A 25737-nucleotide genomic window follows, 5' to 3' on the forward strand; every position below is an offset into this window, starting at 1 on the left:
AAAGCCAATAAAGGAAAAAAAAGCCACACAAGTCAAAGAAAAAGTTAACTGGGGACGCTATTGAGTGAGTGTGTTAAAGGACTCATGAATACAAAAATGTTCAAACATCTTAAATTGACAGACTGCACAAGAGTGAAAGTGAAATTTGTCTGAAAATGCTGATACAATTCCAGATTGTATTGCACTGACCACATATCTGGGCTATCAATCAAGTCAAAAAAATGCCTTCTGGGCTCTTTGACCGTGTCATGGCTAAAAGGTGGACAAGACAACATGGACACCCCCACGTTGATCAATGAGGATCAGAGACAGTCAGAGTCAGCAGTTTACAGCCTCGGACGCTCTCCTTTGTCCCAGCAGAGGCCGCAGCGTGCAGAAGCAGACTTCAGCCGACGAAGCGACCCAAGTTTACAAGCGAGCGCTCCGACTTCGACGGTGGTCGTGTCGCCACTTACCTGAAAGTGCCGGAAGGCGCGATGTCGCTCGTCCATCCTGTCTGAGAAAGTCCTGAGGGTCCGAAAGAACAGCAGGAGGTCCCTGCTCTCCTCTACCCTGAAAGGATCAACAAGAGACAGAAAATCCATGAGCTGGCGCCTAACCAGCTGACTTTTACCCTTCCATCGCGGGGCATTTTTTAAATCAATCACTGCTGGGTGTTTAAATTCGTCAACTGGAGTCCGACCGTATACGAACACCACCAAATATATTCGCCAAGTATGTTTTTCAACAGCCAGGTGTGAAATAGGGTCTGACCCAGCTTGTTTGTGGAATTCAAGTAAACGCTGTCATGACTATGAAATCCCTGTAGATGGCGGCGTTACATTGCTTTGGATTGAGATAACCACACAAGAATTACATGGTGAATCTTGGCTTGTCACGTCAATTATGAGGAAGACAAATGTCAACATGTTGGACGTCAGGCACGTTTTGGCACCTGACACCTTCAAACGTTGTCTGCTAGAAACAGAGTATGTGCCACGGAAATTAGCAGAAAGTGTGTCCTTCTTGTGACAAAAGATGACGCAGTATATGAGTGAATGGCAAACGCCTGGTAAAAAAGCCACAGATGTTCAACTTGAACCATGCGATGAGTTAGCATCGCTCATAATATATCTGAAAACAAACAATTATTTTACCATCAAAAGCCCTTTCTCCGTCTTGTTGTTTTATAGTTTGAGGTATCACAAAAGCAAAACGTATTAACATCAAAGTTACATGTTTCCAGACGAGGCTTGCTTCTACCCTGACAAGCATGAGTATGGGAGGCCATCTGAGTACCTCAAGAAAACTGTAGATAGATTGAAGGCTGGAACCTTTGACTGTGTGGCAGATGTCTGCGTCAATTACTTTGTGCAATTTGCAGCAGGGCTGTGTACTTTAACTAGCATATTTCTCCTGAAAATTTGGTTTGAATTCCAAAATTTCCGACCTTCGGGCTGTTGGTTGGCACCTCCAAAAAGATTACTAATGAATAACACAGGGTGTGGCACTAATAAAAGAAACAATCAGCTTTCAGGCAGAGTATCACTACCAAACCGACCTCTCAAAATGATTTGTTTACGGCCATTTGGGTGAGCCTGAAAAAAAATAAAGAATTTTCCACAGGGGCCTGAGGGGCTTGACGGCAGCTGGGTGAAGTTTCCACAGATTGTTATTCCACCGCACGGAGCCGATGGAAATGAAATGGCGGGCGAGAGAGAAATTTTAAGTGCGGTGCTCTCACCACCTCGATGAATAATTGCCTTTGACACTTTGCGTCTTCAGTGGAGCACAAGTTAAAACATACAGCCTGTCAATGCAAATATGTTCCAGTGCGGGCACAAGCTTCACTTTTTTTTTTTCTTGCCAAATTGTCACATGTGCGGTTCGATTTGCTCCTTGGTGTGGTTTGCAACTACAAATTAAAAGTGAAGACTATGACATGCCCGATATTGAGAGCCAGCCTTGAATTTTTCTCAATTTAAAGTGTATAATATCTTCAGTAATGTTACAAATGTGTTCCATGAGTTTATTGCACAGGTTAAAAGAATTATATCAATGAACAAGTAATTTAATTTACGCACACCGCCCTCTCTCTAATGCAGGGCCAATGTCGAGTATGTTTTTCGAAACCATTCCAACCGGGGTGGCGCTAGGGGGTTGCGAACAGGCAAGCGGCTACGACTAGACCAGAGTATGAAGTAAAACCCAACGCCTATAAAAGACAGAAAAGGCTCACTCATGGAGGCAGCACTTAGTAGTACATTTTTCCAATTAGTGGAGCGGACATATGGGCAAACGCAAATTCTGCTTTTGGAATTTAAATCACAGATTTTTGACGGGATTGAGATGTGTGAATATTAAACGGGACATCTTTGAAATGACTTTCACTACAAATAGCTGGTTCCCTGCAGTGGTGTTGTGAAATTACACAACCAAGTAAATCTTGCATCCAGCAGTGAGGTCCCAAACTTTTCTTGTGTATGTTTTTTCTTCTTCTTGAGGCTTCATTTTGATGCTCTAAACTTTTATGACTTTTTTCCCAGAACTGGGGTTCTCCACTGGTCTTGAGTGCCAAGAGGCTTGTGTTGGGGGTGACCTCAGTGTAGCTGGAAAAAGAAGCACCCCCACAACGCCCCCCCCCAGTTTGGGCCGAGAGTCCACAGGCTTTACGGCTCATTTGGCTCGGGACTTGCAAAGAGACAAGAACGCGGCGTCACTAAATCAGCAGCTCTGCTTGCGAATAAATCCAGCTTCGGAGCGACGGTGGAGAGTCAACGTCTGAGTGTCACACTCATTAGCCGCAGTGTTTTTCCACGTGTTGTTTTCCAGACAGGCATCGTCCAGATGTGACTGCAGAGCACGGCGAGCTTCACACATCTGCTAAGACTTGCTGAAGCTCTCGCGGGAGCCCAGAGAAAGGCAACCTTGAGGTACACCTTGCGTTCCCAACTCGCTGGTCTCTTGCGGACACCAGTGGAGGCAAGCGCGCCGTCGACTCACGCTTCACTGGGATGAGACGGGCAGGAAATACGTGAACACTCACCCGGAGAGGAAGCTGCTGAAGTTGTGCAGGTCACTGGCACTCATCACAACATTCAGGCTGCTGATTGACTTTTCAGGCCGCTCGCTCCCCTGCAACACAAATATAATCCCCAACATGTGTATGTTTGTTGGAATTTCAAAACACTTTTCCCCTTTAGGAAATAATAGAACCAGAAATAAACTATTCTTAAGGAGGAATTCAACCCGTACAATGTTTTTAAGAATATGTTCTATGCAGGCCCAACAAGGCATTCTGATGAATATTGCTTTTGTGGAATATAAATTAAGCAGCAAAATCCACCTGTTTTTTAGCCATCTCAGGGGGCGGCCATTTTGTCGACTGAAAATGACATCACAATTATTCAGGGCTCAGATAACCACCAATCACGGCTGACCTGCTTTCTGAAGCTGAGCCGGGATCGGTCGTTACCTGAGCCCTGAGCAGTTGTGATGTCATTTTCAGTCGACAGAAGAGACTAAATGGCCATCGCCAGAGATGGCTGAAAACGGATGGATTTTGCTGCTTAACTCATATTCCACAAACACAGTATTGATCAGAATGCCTTGTTTCAACTAGTTGACCTGCATATAGTTGAAAAAAAGGTTTGGGTTGACTTCTCCTTTAAGTAACATTTCAACCACTGTTTTCAGTTTTTGGGCCACGGCTCACAGTACACTGTATCAGACAAGATACGAGCTGTTCAATCCTCAGTATTGGATTGGATTGGTAGGTGGCCTCAGTATTACATCTCTGCTTCTCGCAAATGATATGGTTCGATTCAGTGATTTCCGAGTTTTGTGTTGCAAAAACATAGCAAAATCCCCCGATGCTCACTGAGCTGAGGTCTAGTTGCATTTTTCAGAAAGTTTGGTTTGAATTCCCAACATTGCTGTTCCACTTGAGCTGCTGCTCCCCTGTATGCTACAATTTACAAGTGCTGAATAATGATCCCAAGGCAGTTCCACCACATTTTTATGTGAACATCTCGACTTCAGCAAGACAGAAAAACACAACGGCAGTCTCCCCCTTGAAAATATTGAAGCCTTCCTATCAGCATCCATTTTGGTATGTTACATTACTGAGAAAACACTGAGCAAAAACCCAGAGCTCCATTACCATGTGGCTGGGAAGAAGAAAAAAAAACAAACAACGAAATGATTTAAATGTGTATTAAAAGAGCGGAGGCAATGTGTATAACGTTGGCTGTCTCTACGTGCGACATAACTCAACCGTGTCATGAAAACAAGATTTTGGAACAAGTTGGCCGTGAAAGGAAGGATTGTGCAAAGCAGCTGTTCTCCTTGTTCATCCCAATAATGAAAACTTTGAATTCCACAAAAGGTACTTTCATATCGTTTTACAGTCATATTTCTTTTTTATTGGAATGTCGAAACCTGTAGCAGAGGTCAGCTGCAAAACTCATCACAGTGCACCGATGAGTCTGAAGCTCTGCCACCCCCTTGTGGCCACGCAACACACCAGCATCCCTTTCGACTTGAAAATCAAAGAATCTGAAAATTCAGAGATTGATCCGAAATAATTACTGACGTCACTCACTATGTGGCGGTTTACTTTCGGCGAGGTCAGTGCATTCCAATTTTTTTTTTTTTTAATTGTACTTATACGGTAAATCCAACCACGGCCCTGCCATTTCACTGACGTTTTTGTACAGTTAATAACTCTTTAGTTTGTTCTAAATCCCGTCCGTCTATGCTGGGTGTAATGATTTTCTCGACAACCAGATGGTGGCACACAACTTACTCTTGAGACGCTGTAGATTTGAAAGAAGAAGAAATAAAACCAGTAGTCATCCACATTGTAATTGTACAATTTAAGTGTCATCCTCTGTAATTCTGTTTTTAAACAGTACAGAAAGCAATGGAAGGAGGTTAATTTTACAATGTACATCTTTGAGCATGATGTATATTGTGAGATGATGAATTGAGTTTGTTAGATTGGGAAAAAAATGGATTTTTTACAGTATTGTAAGTAGAGGGAACAGTACCCTGTTACACTGTACAACATTTTTGTGTTATCCATTGCTCGTGCTCTCTCTCTCAATAAATGACACGTTTGTATCATTTTTTTGTTTTAACACTTTCAAAATGAAGTTCCAAAACGCTATTAAAAATGCCTAGGTTAGTATTTCACTGGGGTTATTTTCATATCGTGGATTTCACTTCCTGCGAGTGGTGTTCTGGAACGCAACCCCCGCCATGGAGGTTTAACTGTATGGCGAATTATTTGCTATATAGCGGGATTTTACTGTGATTGTTTTCCCACACGGACTGTTACTACTTTCCCATGTACAGTCAGAATAAGCGTGAGCCAAAGTCCTGAGTACACAAAGCTAACGTGCAGTGTGACTATTGGAAAGTCCATCTGTCTTAAGTTACTCAACTGCATGTCCTGCGGGTAAAGTAAACATTGTTAGGTAAATTGAATATAGCCTACCAGCACTAGTTGGAATGAATTGTAATCCATAACAGGTGGTCTGGGTCGAGTGGGGATAGGAACAGCCGGCGGTGCTTTCAATCGCTTTGTTGAACAAACGGTAGGAAAATAAAGTGAAGACAAGCATCCTTGGTCAACTGCCTCAAGTGACGCCGTCGCACAGAGTGGCTAAAGTTAAACCCAGTGAACCGAATGTCACAATTGACACTATTTCCTATCAAGAAAAGGTGATTGAAAGAGAACAACTTGTGAGTCAACCAGCGTCATGACCCACCTTGATCTCTGAGAGGTCAAACTCCACCTGGAACTCCAAGTCAGAGCACTGACCAGACACACACATTCGCTGCACTGACTTAGTGCGGCCTAAAAAGACACAAACACAAACTTCACTGACCCGTCATAAATATTTGGTGTGTATATTTTTTTTAAATAAGAAAAATAGCACTGCACGTTATTTTACTCCATAAAACATACTGTAATAACATACTAAAAAAGGATTAAGAAGTAAACACTAACAGCTTATGCATCATGATTTCATGCATTGATTCAAAGTGCGCCTTGGCCACGAGGGGGCAGTAGAATACAGAAAAGATTGGATGAGGAAACACAAAAGACCGTTGTAACAAAGCTGCAATAATGTTTTTCGTTTTTTGCAGAGGACACAGAATGTATGCCGTTATGGTCCGTCTGCATGGGTTACTACCCACTTTTGCGCAAATAGAAAGTTCTTTTAAGGTTTAAAAGGATGGCAACGTTGATACTAGTAGTTTCTTTAAACCTGTCTATGGCGTTTGTAGTGTGATTTAGCATTAAGCTGGCAGACTTTCACGAGGTTTTGTGATTTGTTTGAGATCCCCTGCTCTAAATTGTCCATGGTTGGGAATGTGACTGTGAATTCTTGTTCATCTACATGTTCGCTGACATTGGCTGGCAAACACCTCTGGGCAGCATTGTAGAAAATAGATGGACTTTATTAGTTTATTGAATTTTTGGGGTGACGTACTGCTTTGCAGAGTGCATGCAGTGAAGCTCCTCAGACTGATGCCGTTCATGCTACTCTGATGCTGCAGATCCTCTTCCAGATGCTCCACCTCCTCCCTCAGACTGGACAGAACCGCATGAGCACCTTTTTGTAGCGTGTGACCGCACACCAGCGAACTGTCACACACGCAGACAGACGGCTGTCAAAACACTACCAGGTGTGCTTACAAGCTTCTTTATGCTTCTTTTGGATATTTAGTGATTTCCTTCAATAGTATCATAATGATAACACAGATCATTTAGGTCATGATAATCGCAATGTGAAATTTTCATGTTTTCTATCTCTAGTTGCATGTCAGAGCTTTGTTAAGGGATAAAACTCACAGTGCGTCCTGCATTGGTTGGCTAGAATGCAAGGTGAATTCCTCCTGGTGTTTTTGACACTGGCGCTGCAGTTCCGCCACTTCCGCCTGGAGACGCCGAATGTTTTCCTCCAACAGCATCACCTCCTCCGTGTTCTCGTCATTCATTCTTTCCTCCATTCTGATTGAGCAATCGGGACAAATAAATCAAACATTATATAATGCACCGACATGGGTAAGACAAGAGAGTGTAGCGAAAGTAACCACGACAATTACACTTATTTAATGATACCCAATAGGTAATTTAACCACGTGTCTGTTATTGTGGGTGACGTCAGGGGGTAATCATTGACTGCATTAACAGCTCCCCCTATGTTCCTAAACAATGTCCACCCCTACAGCTCTATGTTGAAATTACAAAATATAACCCAAAGAAATGGTGTGGTTTACTTAGCTAAGAGTGACTTAGCAGTAGGACAAGTATTCAGTAGTCGATAGAGTGCAGCTTGCTAGCTAAATAGAGGCGTCGAACACCAACCACACCATATGTTGAGGTCACGTCGAAATATTGAAAATGTACTAGTCCATATGCATTAGAAAACGCCTGACTAATACTTTTTAACATGTGAAATAAACACAAAATTGTCACTTACTAGGTGAGTTGTCGTTTTTCCCAACGAGAAGCGTTTAGAGCTTCGCGCCCTAGTATGGACTCTACTACTTTTCTTTACGTCAGAGGGGAGCACGGAAAATAATTTCATAAATGGGAATATGCCTGTATTCAGTTACAACTCAGATATTATAGCTGGGGGAATATGTATCAAATTAAAGATTCCATAACAAGCACTAATAGGCCATGATAAAGGAAGCTATCCAATATGAACATTTCTCCAGCCCCCTGAAGAAATAGCTCAATAATGACGCCATTAGACGCGTCTTTATTGGCGCGTTTGAGCCTTGACTTTTGTCCAATTGCATATTTTAAGTGATTGAGATTTCATTTACATTCATCAAATATGATCTTGTTGGCTTTCTATTTATTTGCGGTAAATGTTAATGTAGCACGGTCATGGCGGAACACTCGAGTGGTAGGGGAACACTACCGGACTGTAGCGTCGGCGGACCGTGGTGTCTGTCGAGCACTTTTCAAGGTAACACCGGCTGGATCCATGTGAGGTAAACATTTCAGCAATTTGTCTGTACGTGTCAATTATTTTACAATTTGTTCCTTTGGGGTCTCGAACAGCGTTTTGGCGAAGATAACGTTTTACTCTAGCTTGGTCGGTTTAAAGCTACGAGGAGGAATGAGTGCACTTGAATGATAACCATGATACATGATCAAAACTTTCTCGTTTTGGGTTTTGTCTTGCTGGATTATTATGGACATTAACATTTGACGTCGATATGGACGCGTAAGGCGAGTTTGCGCCAACACAGCACTAAGTACAAGTAATAGCTGCAGTACATATAAAACGAGGCACTTGCTGAGTGAGCCAAGCTGTTAAAGGATTAGGGTTAGAATTAAAAGCAACTAAGTACCCACTTAACAAGACACCCATTTGCTCTGATTAATATCACTGTAGGTGTTCATAAATGTGTAAAACTGTAGTACTTGTTTATTCAATATCTCTATAACCTAGGATTGTGTAATTGCTGATCTGTCCTGTCCTGTGCTGTGCTGTCCTGTCCTGTCTTGTCCTGTCCTGTTCTGTCCAGCGGGATGCCGCGTCTGTACGTGGGCGGCTTAAGCCACTCAGTCACCCAGAAGGACCTGACGGATCGCTTCGGGAAGTTTGGAAAGGTAGAGGACGTGGAGCTGCGGACCCGGCGGGACAATGAGGGTGAGCCTTGATTTCTGAAAACCAACAAACAGTTTTTCTATCGTATTCCCCTTTCGTCCTCTTACAAAGACTTAATAATGCATTCAACAAACAAAATACATGATTTCGTGGTCTTACAGTCCCAAGACAATTGGCGGCTTCGGAAAAGCTTAAAAAAAAGGAAGTCGTAGGGATATTTTGATGAAAGCTTGTTACAGAAATGTTAAGACAGCTTTTCAATGTTTTTTTTTTTCCTTCGCAGGTGTTCCCTACAAAACGTTTGCTTACATCAACCTCAACATTTCCGACACAGACCTAAAGAAGTGTAAGTGAATTTAACAGCAAGAGAAACATTTTTAAAAAATGTCACAACATGTGACATTTTGTATTTATTTTGTTCCTCAGGCATGACAGTGTTAAACAAATCCAAATGGAAAGGAGGAACGCTGCAGATCGAACCTGCCAAGGAGAGTTTACTGCACAAGTAAGCGCCTTTCTTGACGGACTTTGACACAGCTTTCAGGCGCTTGAGAATGTGCCCAGTGAGTTGACGGTATTGTCGTCCTAGGCTGGCTCAGGAGAGGGAAATGGAGCAGCAGCGCCCCCGTCAGGATGCAGACGACAAACACCAAAATGGGCGCAAGCTGTTGGAGTCTCTCAACAAAGCCGGCGTGGACAATTTCACCATGAAGGCGGCCGTGCCCGGCACAGAAATACCAGGACACAAGGTGTGTCTGGTTGCATGTGTTTGCCAGAAATGTTTTACCCATTCATAAGACTCATCATCTCGCGGAATGTGAAATTGTATTGTACAAAGATTTCCGGCAATGGTGAAAGCATGCTATTGTGCAAAATGTTGCGCCAAACATCATTGCGCATTGCGTTTGTGGATGGCTGCAGCACCACACAAGCGCACAGAGACAAGCATGGTAGCAATTTTTAAAGAATGGAATCGAAAATCGGGAACTGAAAATCGAATCAAATCGGGGCTTGAGTGAATCGTTACTCCCTATGAACAACGCTAAGTAGAGAAATAAAGTGTCTTCCACATGAATTCATTGGTGCTTTATTGTAGCCCAAGCCGAACCTTTAAGACCCAAAACAAATAGGTGTCACAAAACTGATATGTTGACTGTTTTTCCTCTTCAGGACTGGGTGGTCAGTAAATTTGGTCGCGTGCTGCCCGTCATGCAGCTGCGCTGTCAGAAAGGCGCCAAAGCTCGCACCGTCAAGTACGACCCGTCCAAATACTGCCACAACATCCGGCGCTTGGCCCCGCCCACCAGCGACGCTGACCCTCCCACCCCCGTGGCCCAGCTCACCTGGCGGATCGACGGCGGCGACGACGACATCAGCAAGAAGAGACGAGGAGAGTTCCCACCGTATCAGCCACCAAAGCCCAAGAAGACTCGCGCAGATGCGCTCAAATCCATTAAAGCTCAAAACAACGCCAGGTAACGCACGTCTGAGGTTTTCCCATGATGCGCTGCTCTTTCCGGCTCAAGTTTTCTTGCCCGTTTCTTCCGTTTCAGACCGGCGCAAGTTGCGCACTGCGCCAAGCTAGACAATCATCAATTGCCGAATGGATTCTTGCTGGCAAAGGACGAGCGTCCGGCGCAGAGGAGAGGACGCGCACGTTACGAGGACAGCGACTCGGACGAGGAGATGCGGCGGCTGGTGGCGCTTGAGCAGTCCTCCCACAATGCACCGGGGCAGGACGTGCAGCACGACAACTTGGAAGTGGTGGCAGACGACTACTTGGTCAAGTCGGGAAGAGTCTGGCAGAAGAGTGGAGGTAAAACAAATTCTTCAAGTCATAGTCTCATTTTGGCGAGACTCTTGGCGAATTTTGATGTGGCTGACGTGCAACAATAAATGAAGGAATTGACAACGAATTGATGTAGTCAGCTATTTTGAGCATCGATTCATCGTTTGGAGACCTTGTTTAACCTAAAATGGTCCAAATCTAGAAAGGTGACGAGGAAGGCTCGTAAAAAAAGTACACGATACAATGCAAGTTCTTTGGAAATTCCAGGCAGACCGATGAACAGCCATGATGAGGACGATTACGACTCTGCTGACACGGACGAACTCTTCGCTTCAAGGAAGCGTCCTCTTCCTCCTCGTCCTCGGGAGAACAGCCCGGGAGAAAGGACGGGAGCGCACAAGGGGAAACGAGAAGAGCGCGACGACAGCACGGAGCACGAGGAGGAAGACTCTACTGGCGCGCAGGAAATCGCCTCTTCCAGGAAACCTTCTCTTCCTCCTCAGAAGAACAGCTCGGTCGAAAAAAATGGAAAGCTGAAGAGCAAAAGAAAAGTGCAGGCTAAGCGGACAAAGAAAACAGCTGTCCTTTCCACAGAGGAGGAAGACTCTCCTGGCGTGGAGGAAATCGCCACTTCTCTTCCTCCTCAGGAGAGCAGCCCGGAAGAAGGAACGGCAGGGGAAGGAAAGAGGAAAAGCAGAGAGGACGACGAGAGGTCGCCAGAGACCGAGGAAGACGAGGAGGAGGCGGTCTCTGCCGATTCCGACTACGAGGCCCTGTTCTCCGACGTCACCCGCCTGGAAATCTCACTGGCCGATCTCCGGAAGCTGGCGGAGGAAGCCCAGCTTTGCCGGGAGAGCCCGCCGCCGCCGCCGCACGTCCCCAAGCGGGGAACGCTGCCCGAGGACATCCTGGCCTCCCTCCTGGCCGACGACAGCAGCGAGGACGAACGGCGGGCCAAGAAGAAGAAACGGAGGAAGGTCGCCAGGGCAACGCTTCCCGCCTTTGGGGGCACGGCCACTCTCGACAGGGAGGCGCCCAAGAAAACGGACGAGCCGCAAAACAACGAGTCGGACGGGTCTTCATCGTCGTCCGAGGAGGAGGAGGCGGCGGCGGCGGCGCGACGTCCGAGGCTGAGCGCGCAGGAGGAAGAGGAGCGTCAGAGGAAGGACGACAGGAGGCGACTGGCGGCCATCCAGCAGAGGATGAAGGAGGCCGAGGAGCACAAGAAGCTGATCCAGGGGGCGCTGGCCAACCTGGTGAGTTCAAGACGGCAACAACGCGCTTCACTTGGCCTCACATTTTCGTCTGGCCAAGACAAGAAGCAACTTTTTGGTCTTGTAATAGCAACATTTTATACGTGGAATTTTTTCCCCCGTGTGATTCTTCAATGCTGTTTCTGTTGAACTTATTCCGGTTTTCTTGCTGAAATCAGGATTTCGTTCATTTTCATTTTCATTTCAATTCTCTGTGCAAATGATCTCAAATGAGGACCTTTTGGGGGGGTAAAGTTACAATGCTTTCATCGTATTTTTTTCTTGCAATGGTTACATTTCATTCTGATTTCATTTTATTTTACTGGGGAGGGTCTCTGAAAGTACAATTACAACTGCACTTATAAAATTTGCCATTTTTTTTAGTTCTGAAAAAATGAAGAGAATTTTTTACGAGTAAAATTACAACTTTGTACTTTTTGTAAATTGTACCAATACATTTCTAATATTCAACAAAGTCAACGCATTTTTAAAACCTTTTTTTAATCAACTTTTCTAGATGGTTTTTGGCATAATCTGCCCTCATTTTTTCCTCTTGCACATCAAGTTTTCATAATAATAATAATAACAATAATATAATATGCACTATAGTAATATATGTAATAATATTTATAAATGAAGTGAAATTTTTTTCTGAAATGACAATGCACGTTCAAATCCATATTGCGCAAGCTTTTATACTGTAGGTCAAGTTTAGAAACCGACAATTCCAATATCTCAAAAAACCTGATGTGCTACAAAAAAAAAGGGACATTTTTGAAATCACATTATGGTCACATCAATCAAATTTGCTGTTGATCTCTCGTCATTTAGGATGCTGTGACGACAAGAACGGGAAAACACATCGTCTTCGACTCGGATGACGAGCCCACAACGGTCGCCGCCTCCGAGATGTCCCTGCTCCACGGCAACCATTCAGAAGAGGACGCCGCCGCCGCAGCCGCCGCCGCGCCAGCCAATGAGAGCGTCGCGACCAAAGACAAGGTGAGCTGTGCGCTTTTAACGAGCACTTGCACGCAGGCGGCGGGCTCCTTTTCACGCGTGTTGCGTTCAGGGCCCTCGGCTTTTCGGCAGCAGTGAGGATGAGGATGAGGAGGATGGCGATGAAGAGGAAGATGGCGGCAGGTTCCACATCAGGCCTCAGTTTGAAGGGCAAGCGGGACAAAAGGTGAGAAGTTCATCGACTCGGAAATGAAGAGGTGTCAGTACTCGACTGGGCGCACGTCCCTAATCCGTGCGTGTGCGCGCGCCTTTGCGTGCGTGTTGTTTAGCTGATGGAGCTGCAGTCTCGCTTCGGCACGGACGAGCGTTTCCGGATGGACTCTCGTTTCCTGGAGGAAGAGGAAGAGGAGGACAACAATAACGAGTCAGGTCAGATCATGGAATCGTTACGATGAAGTAGCTTTCTCCTAAAATGGGGACTTTTTTTCCCCATTGAAACCGTTTCATTTTTCCCCCTCAAATTAGGACTTTTCACCTGTAATTTTCTGTTGTATTCTCCTATGGTGAGGATTTTTTTTTTTTGACGTTATTCTCCTAAAAGTAGAACTTTTTTGTGTTCAATTGTATTCTCCTAAAATTTGCATTTTGTGCCTATTTTTTTTACTTTTATTGTATTCAAATTGTTACTTTTTCCCGCTGTCATTTTTCAGACGTGCTCTTCTGAAATGAGGGCTCCCCCCCACCCCCCTTCAAGACTATTTTCTGTCAGTCACTTAATGATACAGGACCTTTTGTCATTGTTGTCGTTGTTGTTGTTGTTGTTGACGATGATGGCGGTGCAGAGGGCAAAAGAAGCGTGGCGAAGGTTGAGGAACTTCTGCAGGACGAGAAGAGGAGGAACCTGTCCATCCTGCAGGGCCTTCTGGGACCTCAAGCCAACAGCGAAAAGACCTCCGCCAAGACCAAAACTTTCAGGTCAGCCCTCACGCGCGCGCACACGCACTCGCATTTAAGTCTAGTGTATGTCGAATAGTTTGAGCTTTTTCATTGTAGTGCGTTTTTGTTTCATTTGGGCTTTTGTTCTTCATACTCAATTTGTTTGAATATTTTTACAGGGGATTTTTGTTAGTTTTAATTCGCTTTTATTTTGGGGGAAAATGCGTTTTTTAGTGTAGTTTTTATTCGTTTTTGTATTAGTTTGAGTTTATTTTAAAATACGGAGTATTTGTCGAGTGTAAGATAAAAATGAAAAAAAACAGAAAATGTCACAATAAGTACTTTATACGAAGGTCAAGTTGACTTTGATATTATTCTTATTATATTCTTCTTCTATTTGATTTGCAAGTGTATTGCTGCCCAGTATATGTTGCGCATGTATTGTTTGCAGAGACGTGTCGGCGCTGCACTATGACCCCAGCAGAGAAGAACATGGCGCCTTTGAAAGCAAAGCGGACGTCAACAAGGACAGGTAGGAAGCAATAAGGATGACTAATTCATGCTCATTTTACGTGTATTCATTCTTGAATCAATCAATTATGAAATTGTTGTTTATTTTAACAACAATAAGAATCCAGGCTCATTTTGAAGTCGTTTTTTGTAAGTAACCCTGTAGAAATCTCTGTTACATCACTTCCCGTTCTATGGTTATGACCGCCACACGTTAACTGCCTGCGTGACGTCTCCCCGCGCTCTTCGGCAGCAAGTCGGCGCGGCGGAGGAAGCGCGAGGAGGCTCTGAAGCTTCCGGAGGTATCCAAGGAGATCTTCTATGACGTGTCGGGCGACCTGAAGGCCATGTTCGGATCGGCCGCTGAACACGAGCCCGCAGAGCGGCCCAAGAGCAGCTGGGACCAAGAGGAGGACGAAGAGGAAGAAGAGAAGGATGAAGAGCAGCCCACACAACAAGAAAATTGCGGCTTCATGTTCTCCTTCTTTGGCGACGATATCCAGACAGCAAGTGAACACAAAGGTGCGCCTCTTGACTTGTCGCTATGTTACGGATGGGAAAACGGCGGCTTTTCAGCCACTGAGAGCATGAGTGGGCCAACTCCGTTGTTGTCAGGAGTTGCAGGAGAGGCATTTTAAAGGCAACGCAAGGCAAACCAAAAAAAGCCAAATCACAATATTCTAATTGATATTGGGAGAATGAAGTTCCTTTTCATCCATCTTAGGGCAGTGTCATTTTATCTTGTACCGCCCCCTGCTGTTGAGTGAAATTGATGTCAAAGCAAGTGCCCTCGGGCTCGCATCGCAAACGTCACGGATCGCCCTTTGTCTGGGTTTGCTCACGTGAAGTGACGTTTGCAATGCGAGCCCGAGGGCACTTGGCTTGACATCAGTTACAATCGACAAAAGAGGGCGGTGCGATGTCAAAATGGTGGTCTTCTTTTTTTTTTTTTAAGAAGTGACTTTTTTCTTGTTGTATTCAAATTTTCACAAATTTAATCTTGGATAATTATATATATTATATATTGTGAAAGTTTTGGGGAGGAAAATGATTAATATATAAATATTAGGACTTTTATTGCAACTATTTTTTGTAATCTTTCAATTTTATTATCATTTGACATTTCGGGGGGAAACTTTGATCCATTTCCTTGGAGAAAAAAACAAAAAAAAGACTCCCCTCTTACATTCAGGATGGTTGAACCTCATGATATTTATTTCGTTTTATTCCCCAAAAATTCCAACTTTATTTCCATCCAAATTAGTACTTTGTTCTCGTAACGTTTCAATTTGATGGAATTTATGATGATGATGATGATGTTTAGAGTACACGGCAGAGAGCATCCAGACAGCAAAGGTGTTGCCGTGGCAACAAGACCCCCGCCTACAAGACAGCAGCGAGGAAGAGGAGGAGGAGGATGAAGAGGAAGTGCAGCAGGAGGAAAGCAACACAGTTCCTAAAAACACAACGTGAGAAAGAAACTCCAACACACTTTTTTTTTTCCCCCCCTCACTCAAATGCAGATGGGCGGTACAAATGTTGGTCTAATATGAAATCATGTTTGCAACATACTACAACTCATCCCAAGTGATGGTGATGGGGATGGTGATGATGATGATGATGATGATGATGATGATGATGATGGACTCGTTTGTTTTTGTCCACAGAGCTGAAATTGTTTCATCCACAAACAGTTTCTTCTTCTTCCACCTTGATGACAGCAGACTGACAGGTAGTGTGTGTGTGTGTGTGTGTGTGTAATGAGTAATGAGTGTCTCTGCGATTCCACTTACTTGCACGATGTTGAACCTTTGCGCAATGTTGCCCCTCAGATGGTCCCAAGTGGTTCTGCCGCTCGTCTCAGCTGGAGGAGGAGCGAGAAGAGTGGGAGGAGCGACGGACGGAGCTCAGACAGGTGAATGTCGTTCACGCTTGACGGCGCTCTCGCCTCGCATTGGGCTAAAAGACGCCTTCTCTCTTTTTGGTTTGCGCTCAGGAGTACCGCAAGAAACACAAGGACGCCCGCAGGAAGCTCAAATCCTCACAAAAGACTTGAACGTGTTCAACTTCACACAAGAGTGCTTAATTTGTTTGTATGAATATAAGGACAATAACACGTCATTTTAGAGAAATGAAATATGACATCCTGTGCGATAATAATAATTTCTCTTTTTGGGTGTTTCTTTTTGTCAGCTGTGGTCTAACCTCACCACACCTTTGACAACCACAATTCACCTTTGTACCTTCAAACATTTTGGATGACATGTCAAATAAAATGAGGGTTTGGATTTTCATATTATTATGGTCAATTGTTCCAATGCATTTTTCGTGATCAGTCTCATGTATTCTGCACATATTTATATGTGCGTGTGTGTGTATATGTATAATTGAAGTCAAAATGTACTATCAAGGAGATTACGCACTAGCAATAACCCAGTGTGTTATCTCTCTAAAATACAGACTACTTCCGTTTTCTTGTTGGGTACTCTTATTTTGAAAGGTGTGACCGGAAGAGCTGTAGTCTTTCATAGTAAGTTAAATGCGCTTCTTTACTGGCCCGCCCGTAACTTTTTGCAACGGCACCCGCTACCGGGCAGGTCGTCACATTTATGGACGTTGAATGAGAAAACGTTCCTCTTTTTATGAGTGCGTATAGCGTATGTCATAAACGCGAAGTTGTGTGTTTCTCGTCCGCCATGAGCGCGCTTGTCTTTCTTTTGCTTCTTTTGGTCGGGTCGGCGGAGCTCCGGAGCCGCGTCCGCCTCCCTCCGCCGCCTTCCCCCGGGGAGACGCACCTCGAGGATGCCGCGGCGCAGGTCCCCCGAGCGAGTCGAGACGAGGCTCCCCGGAGACGAGAAGACCCGAGCGGGTACTTCACGACCCCGCGGGTCAGCAGCACCAGCGCGCTGGCGGCGAACTCGCATTCGTCGGCCGGGCCGCCGCCGCTGCTCTTCCCCGTGAGCGACGGCTCGTACTGGGCTTACGCGCTGATGCTGCTGGCCCTGTCCCTCTTCTCGGTGGGCATGGTGGGCAACCTGGCGCTCATGTGCACCGTGTGGCACAACGCGTACCTGCAGAGCGCCTGGAACTGCATCCTGGCCGGCTTGGCCCTGCTGGACTTCCTGGTGCTGTTTTTCTGCCTGCCGGTGGTCGTCTTCCACGAGCTGACCTTCAGGCGCCTGCTCGGCGGAGCGTCCTGCCGCCTGGTGCCCTACCTGGAGGTCAGCATTATGTGCTTTGTCATCACCATAACTCTCTACTCGAATAAAAGGTGCAAACTTTTGGGTAAAAAAAAAAAAGACTCTTGGAAAGTGATGCCTTTATTCTTGTAAGATTTGGACTTTTTTTTTTTTTTTTAATATTGAAAAAAATCTATGATCGGTGGATCCGCAGGTGGCGAACCGCAAATATGTGGGGCTTGTGGTCTTTAGTGTCTGTGAACGAATGGAAGGAGGAGGAGGAGGGGGAGGAGGAAGAGTGTCCCCGTGCCTCAGCGAGTTGACATTTTCGCCTTGGCTCCAAAAGGCTTTTGTGGGTTTAGCAGTTTTCCTCCTTCTCTTCTTGTGAAAGGCTCGAATCCGGTTAATGAGCCTGAGAGCCTTTGTCATGCTAATGAGACTAATCAGACGTCCCCATTAATGATCTTAACTTTGCGCCTTAATAGCGGGGACGAGGACAACAGGGATAATCGGCGTCTGCTCTCGTCTGGTGCCTCTTCACACACAAGCACACGTATAAAAAGGACAACGTCTGCCTCCCAAGCCTGTGGTAGGGCTTCAAGATAAAGTGAGTTAGGGTTTCAAATGGAGCTTAAAAAGACACGATTTGCGTAGGTGTCAGTCAAATAAGCATTTCAAGACAGAATTATGGTTTCAAGACAGGTTAGGCTCTCAAAGGGCACAAGCCTTAGTTGGGGTTCTGAATTTGGGTTTCGAGACCCAGTTAGGAATTTCAAATTAGTGTTTGACTACAAGGCTAGAGTTTGAAAGTAAAGTTTCAATTTCAAGCCATGAGGGATAGCGGGTCAAGCGAGGGTTACCGTTTAAAGTTTGGAATTAGAGTTTCAGGAGAGCACTTTAAGACAGGAATTGGGTGTCAAACAAGGGGTTAGGGTGTTAAGTGTGGAAATAAGTTTGTGATTTTGAATGCCTCACGTCAGGTGACATCTCTGGGCGTGGCCACGTTCAGCCTTTGCGCTCTGAGCATCGACCGCTTCCACGCCGCCACAAGCCCCGCCCCCGGGCCCTCCCCCAGGGTGGAGCCCTGCCACTCCATCCTGTCCAAGATGGCTGTGGTCTGGCTGGGCTCGCTTGTGCTGGCCGCCCCCGAGCTGCTGCTGTGGCAGCTGCGGCGGGAAGCCGTCGGGTGGCGGGAAGCCGTCGGACCCGGGGCCTCGTCGCCGGCGGTGGACGTGTGCGTGCGCGAGCCGTCGGCGGAGCTGCCCGACGGCGTCTACTCGCTGATGCTGACCTATCACGAGGCCCGAAGCTGGTGGCTGTTCGGATGCTATGTCTGCCTGCCGCTGCTCTTCACGCTGGCCTGCGACTTGGTGACTCAACGGGTATGATGCCAACGATCGAATCAATCATGTAACAACGTGTGTGCACGTGACATTAGCGCCTCCCTCATACGTGTGGCGACCTGCTGACTAGACGGCAACAAACCTCGATTCTTCCACTGTACGTGTGTGACGTTTATTGCTTCCTTTATACACCCAGCAACCGGTTTACTAGACGGGAATGGCAGCAACAACTTCCTTTTTTACATCCAACAACCTGGTTACTAGATGGGTAAACAACAACCTTCAATTTGTTTACTACATGTAAAGTCTCCACCGTGTGTGACTTTTAACACTTCTGTTATACACTACAACTGGTTATTAGAAGGGTATGGAACCTACAAGCTTGCGTTCATTTACTGCAGTATAGCAACTACACTGCGTGTGATTTTAACACGTTACTTTATACGTATGACAACGTGGCAACTAGATGGGTATGCTGTCAACAAGCTGTGTTACTGTATACAGTGACATAAATACTTCCTTGACTTTCTACATATGACGACCTAGTGACTAGATGGGTATGACAGCAATAACCTATTCATTCACTGAATGTAACAGTATGCGTATTACGTACACACGGTGTGTGACATTAACAGGTCCCTTTATGCAACAACGATGACCTGCTGACTAGACGGGTATGACGTCAACACATTTTGATGACAACAACTCTCCAGCGGGCGACATTAACGTCAGTGTACTACATTTCAGCCGAACTACAATACCGCTGTTTCTATCTGCAGGTGTCAGCGCACCAACCCGTCAAAGCGGCGAGCAGGCGCTCTTCCTCCTTCGCCTCCTCTTGCGTATCTTCATCGGCAATGGAGAAGCGGCAGCGGCATCGTCGTCCTCATCACCACCATCACCACCGCGCCCGCGAGCCCCGGCTTCGCTCCACCGTGATGTGGCTGACCGCCTTGTACGTGGCCTGCAACACACCCGACAGCGCGTGCAGCATCACGCTGGCGTACGTGGCGGCGCCGGCGGCGGTGGCGGCGGCGGCGGATCTGGCGGGACACTTCTTCCTGTTCGCCCGCTGCGCCGCCACGCCCGTGCTGCTGCTGTGCTTGTGCCGCTCGCTGGGCCAGGCCTTCCTGGACTGCTGCTGCTGTTGCTGCGACGAGTGCCTACCCGACGCGTCCTCGTCCGCCTCCACCGCCACCTCCGCGCTCTCCTCGCCCTCCCCGACGTCCTTGACGCCCGACGATGCGTCGCAAGCCATTGGAACGCCCTGCTGAGCTGAGCTGAGCTGAGCTGAGGTTTCTCACTCGGGTGACCTTTGACACGGAACCCGGCGCTTAGGCTTTCAAAGTAGGGTTTCAGGACACGCTTAGGGTTGGCAAGATAAGATTAGGGTTTCAAAGGAGGGCTAAGGTTTGAAATTTGGTTCTTATATTTGAGTTTCAAGGCCAGAGGGTTTCAATTCGTGTTTTAAGACTTTAAAACCAGGATTAGGGTTGAAAATTGGGGTTTTAAATTCGTTCAAGGCAAGGTTCGGGTTCCAAATTAAGGTTTCAATCAAGGCTTAAGAGTTCAAGTTAAGTTTTCAAGACAGGGTTCGGGTTTCTAGATGTTATTTGGGTTTCATATTATCGTTTTCAAACAAGAAGTAGAATTTCTAATTAAGGTTTCAAGATAGGATTAGGGTTTCAAACAAGAGTTCAGAATTCAAATGAGGTTTTTAAGACAGGCTCATTGTAGACATGATTGTGGTTTCAAATGATAGTCAGAGTTTCAAACCACGAGAAGACCTTCAAATGACTTTCTCAACGTAGGATTAGGGTGTCAAGTTAGGGTTTGAAATGTTGAAATGTTTGAAGTTGCTCTAATGCGTAACGATGAGCATCAGAAATCTTTCCTAATCTTCATCGGTGATGTCGAACTCGTCAACGTTTTCAGCGACGGCACACTAGGCAAAATCTGTTTCTTTCATTTTGCCACTTTGAGTAAACTTAGGTTTGGACTTTTTTTTTTTTTTTTTTTTGCTCGTCCATCATTTCTTTTCTCATCTTCAAGCAGGAAATTGTTCACGCTGCTGTTTTGTTTTTGTTCAATGATGGAAGCGTCACACAAAAAAAAAAAGAAAGAAAGAAAGCCGCGTGGGCCTTTTGCTTTGAGCACACAAATTGGGCAACGTTGCCACGGAGAGCAGACAGGAATTCACCACAGCACAGACGCAACGTTATTCTCCTTTTTTATGAGCATAAAAGAAGAGAAATGAACAAGGAGCAAAATCCACTATATGGGAGACACGCCCATTCCGTTGCTTGACAAATAAATAAAAGGTCATGTGTAGGAGGAGTTCCTTTCGGAAGGTTTCCGAATGAGCGTCGACGCTCTCCTGAGCATCATGGCTGACTTCCTGCATGTGTCTCGTCAGGCACGTCTTCTTGAGACTTTTTGGTGGTTCTGTTCATGCCGGACCAGCCAAGCCAATTTGACGTTGCAATGCCCAACTGGCTTTGTGGACCGATTTTCAAAGTAGCCGAGAAAAATGGCCAACAGGCTTTCTTTGGAACCAAAATGTCACGTTTCTTGTGTCTTCCCGGGACATTTTCGGTGGCTCTACTCACGACAGCCAAGCCGACAGGGCTGACTTTTCAAAATGATGACGATGAAGAAACAAAGTCATTTCAAGAGCGTTCTTGGCAAAATGACCTCTTCAAACTAAAATGGCTGACTTCCTGTCTGTTTTAGGCCGTGGCCTCTTGAGACTTTTTTGTGGCTCTCCTCATGCTAGCCACGCCGACCAAATTTCATGTCGCCAAGTCAAACTAGCTTAATGTTCCAAAACCTCTTGGTGGCCCCGTTGAGCCAATTTCCACCCGAGATGAGTAACAACAAATGAAATAAGGCCATGAAAAGAGCCCCTCTCCAAACAAAAACAGAATGTCTTCATTTTTGGGGGATTGCCTGGAGGCCCGAGTTCCCCTGTGACGCCCCGAGTCTCTTTTGAGCTCAACTCTTTCCTCTCACATGCAAAGAGATGAAGAAGAAGGAGAAAAAAACCGGAGGAGGATGGGGGTGAGGCCTCCATAAGAAGAGCGCTTTTGTTCGGGCGTTCTCTCTGGCCGCCCGACAGCGAGGCTGGAACAAAGCCGCATATCAATCCGCGGCGGCCATTGGCGTCGCTAAGCGACGCGACGCCCACCGCCTCCCACCGCCGTCGTCTTGCTCGCCGCACACAAGAGAGAAAGAAGAAAGACCCGAGATAAGCCCAAAGCCAAACTGCTTTGTGGGTCGCCATGACGACCACCAGAACAAAGTTGGCAATCTATGGCCTCAAATTCACCGCCGCCGATGAGGTCGTTAGTCGTCGCCTGCTCACTTTTATTTACAACCAAATGAGGAAATGATGAAGCATCTTTGGTCATTGATTCTGTTCACAGTGAAAGCCAGCAAAAAAGTTTTTGCCTTTTTGTGCATGATGTCATCTTCGATTAAATGTAAAAAATCAAACGCGATGTAGAGTTACCTGAAAAATTGAACGTTTATCATCTTCAATGAGTCCAACGCTTGATGAAATATTGAAGACCATTTAGAGTCATCGCCGAACGTACCGTACGTGGTTTTGAAAAAAGGCAAATGGCAACATGAAGGATGTCCTTTTTCGAAAAAACAATTTGCATCTTCAATGAACCTCGCGTATTTGTTTTACAAATGATCACAGACACCGACGAATTTAAGGTTGGTTTTGTACAAATCAATGTGGATTTAGATTCTTGAAAAAAGGCGATTTTTGTATACACTAAAGTCAATTTAGTCTTGAAACATATCGGTTGTGTTTACGAAACATAAAAGTCGATTGGAGTCTTCAAGGGGTCCTGTCTCCAGAAAAATTCATGAAAATTGAGTCGGCAAAAAAAAAGAAAAAAGAGCCTTTGACGAAGCTAACTTTGGACTTGTTGACAATTTGGTGTTTTAGCTAACATCAGCGGAAGACTGTGGAAACGTGTCCCTGCCCAGTTTCTGTCGCGTGTTTTTGAATTGTGGAACAGTGTCAGTCTCACAAAGACGTTTGAAACCAGGGACGGTTTGGACCGAGACCTTCCGGATGCTTCCACGCGAGGCGGAATTGTTGCACTTTCTTCTTGTGTGCGGCGCAAGTTCCGCTTGCTCGGGGACCAGCAAAAAGCCGTCCGGGAGCTTGGCAATGACGGGACGGGAATGTTGTCTTTCAGTAAACGGCTGACGTCATGTTGAGCAGCCCAGCCAGCGCACTTTCTGTCCACCGCCGACGGCGGCGAGCAAAATCTGCCGACAACTCAACAACATTACGAAATAAGAAGAGAAGAAGAAGACTGTCGCGTCCGTTGTGGTTAGCTTCGGCGTGAAGAGGCTTTAATACCTGTTGACGCGGTTCATAATTTCATCTTTCATTTTTTACGGAAATAGAATCTTTGAAAAGCCATTCCCTCACATAAATAATACATCTGCAAGAGTACATTTTAAGTCAAGGCAAATCAAATGAATAGTGAGTCTTTGACAGTATGATCAAGTTCAATGAAATCGGCAAAAGTCAACTTATGGATGTAGTTAAGTGGAAGTCTGTGAAAGTGAAATGAAGGCCATGCAGCATGCGGGTGCTCTGCTGCGGCCTTGATTGGCGCAGGTGCGCTTGTAAGGAGGAAACGTTTGGACGGAAAACTTTGGTCGGATTGATGACAAGACTCTTTGACGTTTGCAACAAGTATTTTGAATTTTCAAACACTTGAAGGTTACAGAGCGGATCCGTGGTGACAAAGTCAAGTCGAAAAGTAAGTCCAACTCACTTTTTTTTTTTGGTCTATGGGAGAGCGGGGGCGGTTCGGGGTCACTTGCAAAATCATTCAAATAAAAAACAGCCGATTTGTAAATATACTTTTACATGTAGTACAAACAAATGCTTGATGAAAATATGAACATGTGAGCCATGGGGAAAATGCAACAACACGCGGCGAGCCCCTTCCCTTCATTTGAGCGTCTGCTGCTGTCTGAGTTGGTCAACTCGGCGTCCGTTTAGTTCGCAAGTCGGCGGCGTCCCTTCGAGGCTCGGAGGCAGGTTTGCAGATATTTGCAGTGCATTTTTGTACCAGCAGAGGGCAGCGTTGCTTTGCGCAAGAACGAGGCAGGAAGTCGCCACTTGAGCGCAGTCAACAACAAACTTAATACACATTTCGGCCAATCTGTCACAGATGATTTAATCAATCTGATACACAGTGATGTATCTTTTTAATGTTTGCGTCTTTGTAATCAGCAGCAAGCCTAACATTTGTCTTTTCGTAAAAGCCCGGAATTCGAGTCATTGCATGACAAATGTAGCGTGTGGGTGAATTTGTAGACGTCAAAGACGATTTAGTTGTCAACTCATTCAACGCACACTTTGGTAAACTTTCAATAAAAATGAGTCCTTGAGGCGAGTAACGTGTGATAAAAATTCAAGGCGATTTCCAGTTATCCATGGCACCAGTTTTGCTAAACAAGTTCTAAAAAGCCACCTTTATTTGTTTACTTTGAAATGTTTTCAATGAATGTGTTTAAATTCTGGTCATTTCTTCAAGCTACTTTTGTTTGCTCTGCTTTTGAATGTTGCCAACTGTTGTAAATGTCTGCGTTGTCTTTGCGTGCATGTGTGAGTTGCCTATAGAAATAAAAGTGCCTTGCCTAAAAACAGTTTCGTCAACGACAATTCAGTGTATGAATAAGACCTGTTGCGTAGACCTACTTCAAAAATGCATCTGGATTCAATTGATTTTTCTTTAGTGCGGTCGCTTGACTAAATGAAATTGAATACATAGAACAAAACCTTTTTTCAGTGCATGCTTCCTTGAAACTCGAATTTTTAGTCACAAAGACAATTTGGTTTGTGGGCGTTTTTGCGTAAACGGCAAAGACAATTCCATTGTCAAGGAGTCCAACGCTCCTGTTGTCAGACGACTCAAAACTATTTACAGTCATCAAGAAATGTGTTTGTGTGAACATCAAAGACACACGTGAAAAGTGATTTAGTCTTCAAAAGGCATCTGCATGGCGTAAAACTTATGAAGTCCACCAATGAACGGTTTGCCTCTTGTTAGACATTCTCAACTTTCCTTTTGGTCTTCATCTGCACTCCCCCAAAGTTTGACTGCATGCTCCCAACTTTCTAGTTGACGCTCCCATAAACAGTGTGATGTGTGTGTGTGTGTGTGTGTTTTGACTAGAGGAGGCCCACCAGCTTCCAAACAGTGTCCGGGTCACGACGTCCATATTTAGACTGAGAGCCAGTGGAGCAATTTGGCTTTGTTTATGACAAAGAACACACACACATTTTATACCCGCATATGGCGACCTTTTGCTTGCTTGCGTGCGTGCGTGCGTGTGTGTGTGTACTGGAGTTGTAGAAGCAGAGCCAAAAGTGATACACGACAAGATATCGGCAATGTGGAGTCCTCCGCAAACGTCGAAATGTCATAGACTCTTTTCAGTTTCGATTTTTTTTTTTTTTTAAATATACTTTAAGAGATGGAAGGAGCTTACACATACACAAACACTTTCACAACACTAATACACACTGAAAACTGCAACATGCATTGCGCAAATGCTTTTTTTTTCCCAAGCTAGTCCAAATTTCCAAGCCAAACGACAACAAATGTTTTGCCGCCTCAGCTGCTCGCTCCTTCATCCATTCATCCCTCGTCATTTTCCACCCAGCGTCCCTTTTCATCCATCCACGGCCTTTGCATTCATCCATCCGATAAGTCACACGTTGGTCCCGCCTGCAGTCATCAACACCCATCCTCCATCCATCTGCACGTCACGCATTTATGTGTTCATTCAGCCAACCAACCAACCAACCAACCAACCACTCGGATGCATCCGTCCATGAATCCATGCATCCATTTTTCCCCCCCCCCAAGGATCCATTCATTTTCTCATGCCTCGTTTTTTTTTTTTTTTCCCATCCTGGCTTGCGTGCGCGCGCGCATGGTAGCACCGCCCGGAGTCCGAAACCGTTTGGCCTGCGTGCGGATGTGTCCACGGGACGCACGTGAAGGAGATGCGCTCTTTCTTGCATGAGCCTCCTTGACTGTGCACGCGTGTGCCTAAACATGTATGTTGCGCGCGGAGTGCAGGAAGAGCCCGCAGGCC

The 25737-nt window shown here is 45.6% G+C and overlaps 3 protein-coding genes across 5 annotated transcripts in view; 2 read left to right on the plus strand and 1 right to left on the minus strand.

Moving 5' to 3' along the window:
* The window catches only part of cenpp (centromere protein P), a 65773-nt gene extending 57859 nt beyond the window's left edge, over positions 1-7914 (minus strand). Inside the window, exons 1-7 of one of the 2 annotated variants that reach the window (XM_086039855.1) lie at positions 7476-7914; positions 6845-7003; positions 6483-6637; positions 5754-5842; positions 5480-5563; positions 3026-3114; positions 456-552 (exon numbers count right to left, since the gene is read on the minus strand). In XM_086039855.1, the coding sequence (XP_085895981.1) occupies positions 456-552; positions 3026-3114; positions 5480-5563; positions 5754-5842; positions 6483-6637; positions 6845-7002 (672 nt within the window). In that variant the 5' untranslated portion in view covers position 7003; positions 7476-7914. The remainder of the gene's footprint in view (positions 1-455; positions 553-3025; positions 3115-5479; positions 5564-5753; positions 5843-6482; positions 6638-6844; positions 7004-7475) is intronic. The other variant, XM_086039856.1, reaches the window with a different exon arrangement.
* Positions 7767-16373, plus strand: nol8 (nucleolar protein 8). 2 transcript variants are annotated; one of them, XM_086039849.1, is made up of 18 exons: positions 7767-7998; positions 8539-8663; positions 8905-8967; positions 9048-9126; positions 9211-9370; positions 9792-10096; positions 10175-10437; positions 10678-11666; positions 12495-12665; positions 12736-12849; positions 12953-13052; positions 13466-13598; positions 14011-14091; positions 14323-14591; positions 15394-15538; positions 15737-15801; positions 15902-15984; positions 16066-16373. In XM_086039849.1, the coding sequence occupies exons 1-18, from the start codon at positions 7892-7894 to the stop codon at positions 16123-16125; spliced, it is 3312 nt and encodes a 1103-aa protein (XP_085895975.1). In that variant the 5' UTR covers positions 7767-7891; the 3' UTR covers positions 16126-16373. The 2 variants fall into 2 exon arrangements, with proteins under 2 accessions (XP_085895975.1, XP_085895976.1); XM_086039850.1 differs by lacking the exon at positions 7767-7998 and adding an exon at positions 8001-8021.
* A 103-nt stretch (positions 16374-16476) lies between these two features.
* On the plus strand, positions 16477-24158 carry gpr37l1a (G protein-coupled receptor 37 like 1a). The gene is made up of 3 exons (XM_086039854.1): positions 16477-17290; positions 18229-18630; positions 19371-24158. The coding sequence occupies exons 1-3, from the start codon at positions 16712-16714 to the stop codon at positions 19863-19865; spliced, it is 1476 nt and encodes a 491-aa protein (XP_085895980.1). The 5' UTR covers positions 16477-16711; the 3' UTR covers positions 19866-24158.
* Positions 24159-25737: the final 1579 nt, after the last annotated feature.

The sequence above is a fragment of the Filicampus tigris genome, chromosome 9 (assembly GCF_054856515.1).
Source record: "Filicampus tigris isolate MCC_2025a chromosome 9, RoL_Ftig_1.0, whole genome shotgun sequence".
In the NCBI taxonomy this organism is placed as follows: Eukaryota; Metazoa; Chordata; class Actinopteri; order Syngnathiformes; family Syngnathidae; genus Filicampus; species Filicampus tigris.

What these genes read in the sequence shown, in the direction of transcription:
- nol8 (XM_086039849.1), top strand. Translation starts at nt 7,892, where the DNA reads ATGGCGGAACACTCGAGTGGTAGGGGAACACTACCGGACTGTAGCGTC. An exon ending in ACCGGCTGGATCCATGTGAG is followed by an intron (nt 7,999 to 8,538) that starts GTAAACATTTCA and finishes TGTTCTGTCCAG; the next exon opens with CGGGATGCCGCGTCTGTACG. An exon ending in AGGGGGCGCTGGCCAACCTG is followed by an intron (nt 11,667 to 12,494) that starts GTGAGTTCAAGA and finishes CTCGTCATTTAG; the next exon opens with GATGCTGTGACGACAAGAAC.
- gpr37l1a (XM_086039854.1), top strand. Translation starts at nt 16,712, where the DNA reads ATGAGTGCGTATAGCGTATGTCATAAACGCGAAGTTGTGTGTTTCTCG. An exon ending in GCCTGGTGCCCTACCTGGAG is followed by an intron (nt 17,291 to 18,228) that starts GTCAGCATTATG and finishes GCCTCACGTCAG; the next exon opens with GTGACATCTCTGGGCGTGGC. An exon ending in GCGACTTGGTGACTCAACGG is followed by an intron (nt 18,631 to 19,370) that starts GTATGATGCCAA and finishes TTCTATCTGCAG; the next exon opens with GTGTCAGCGCACCAACCCGT.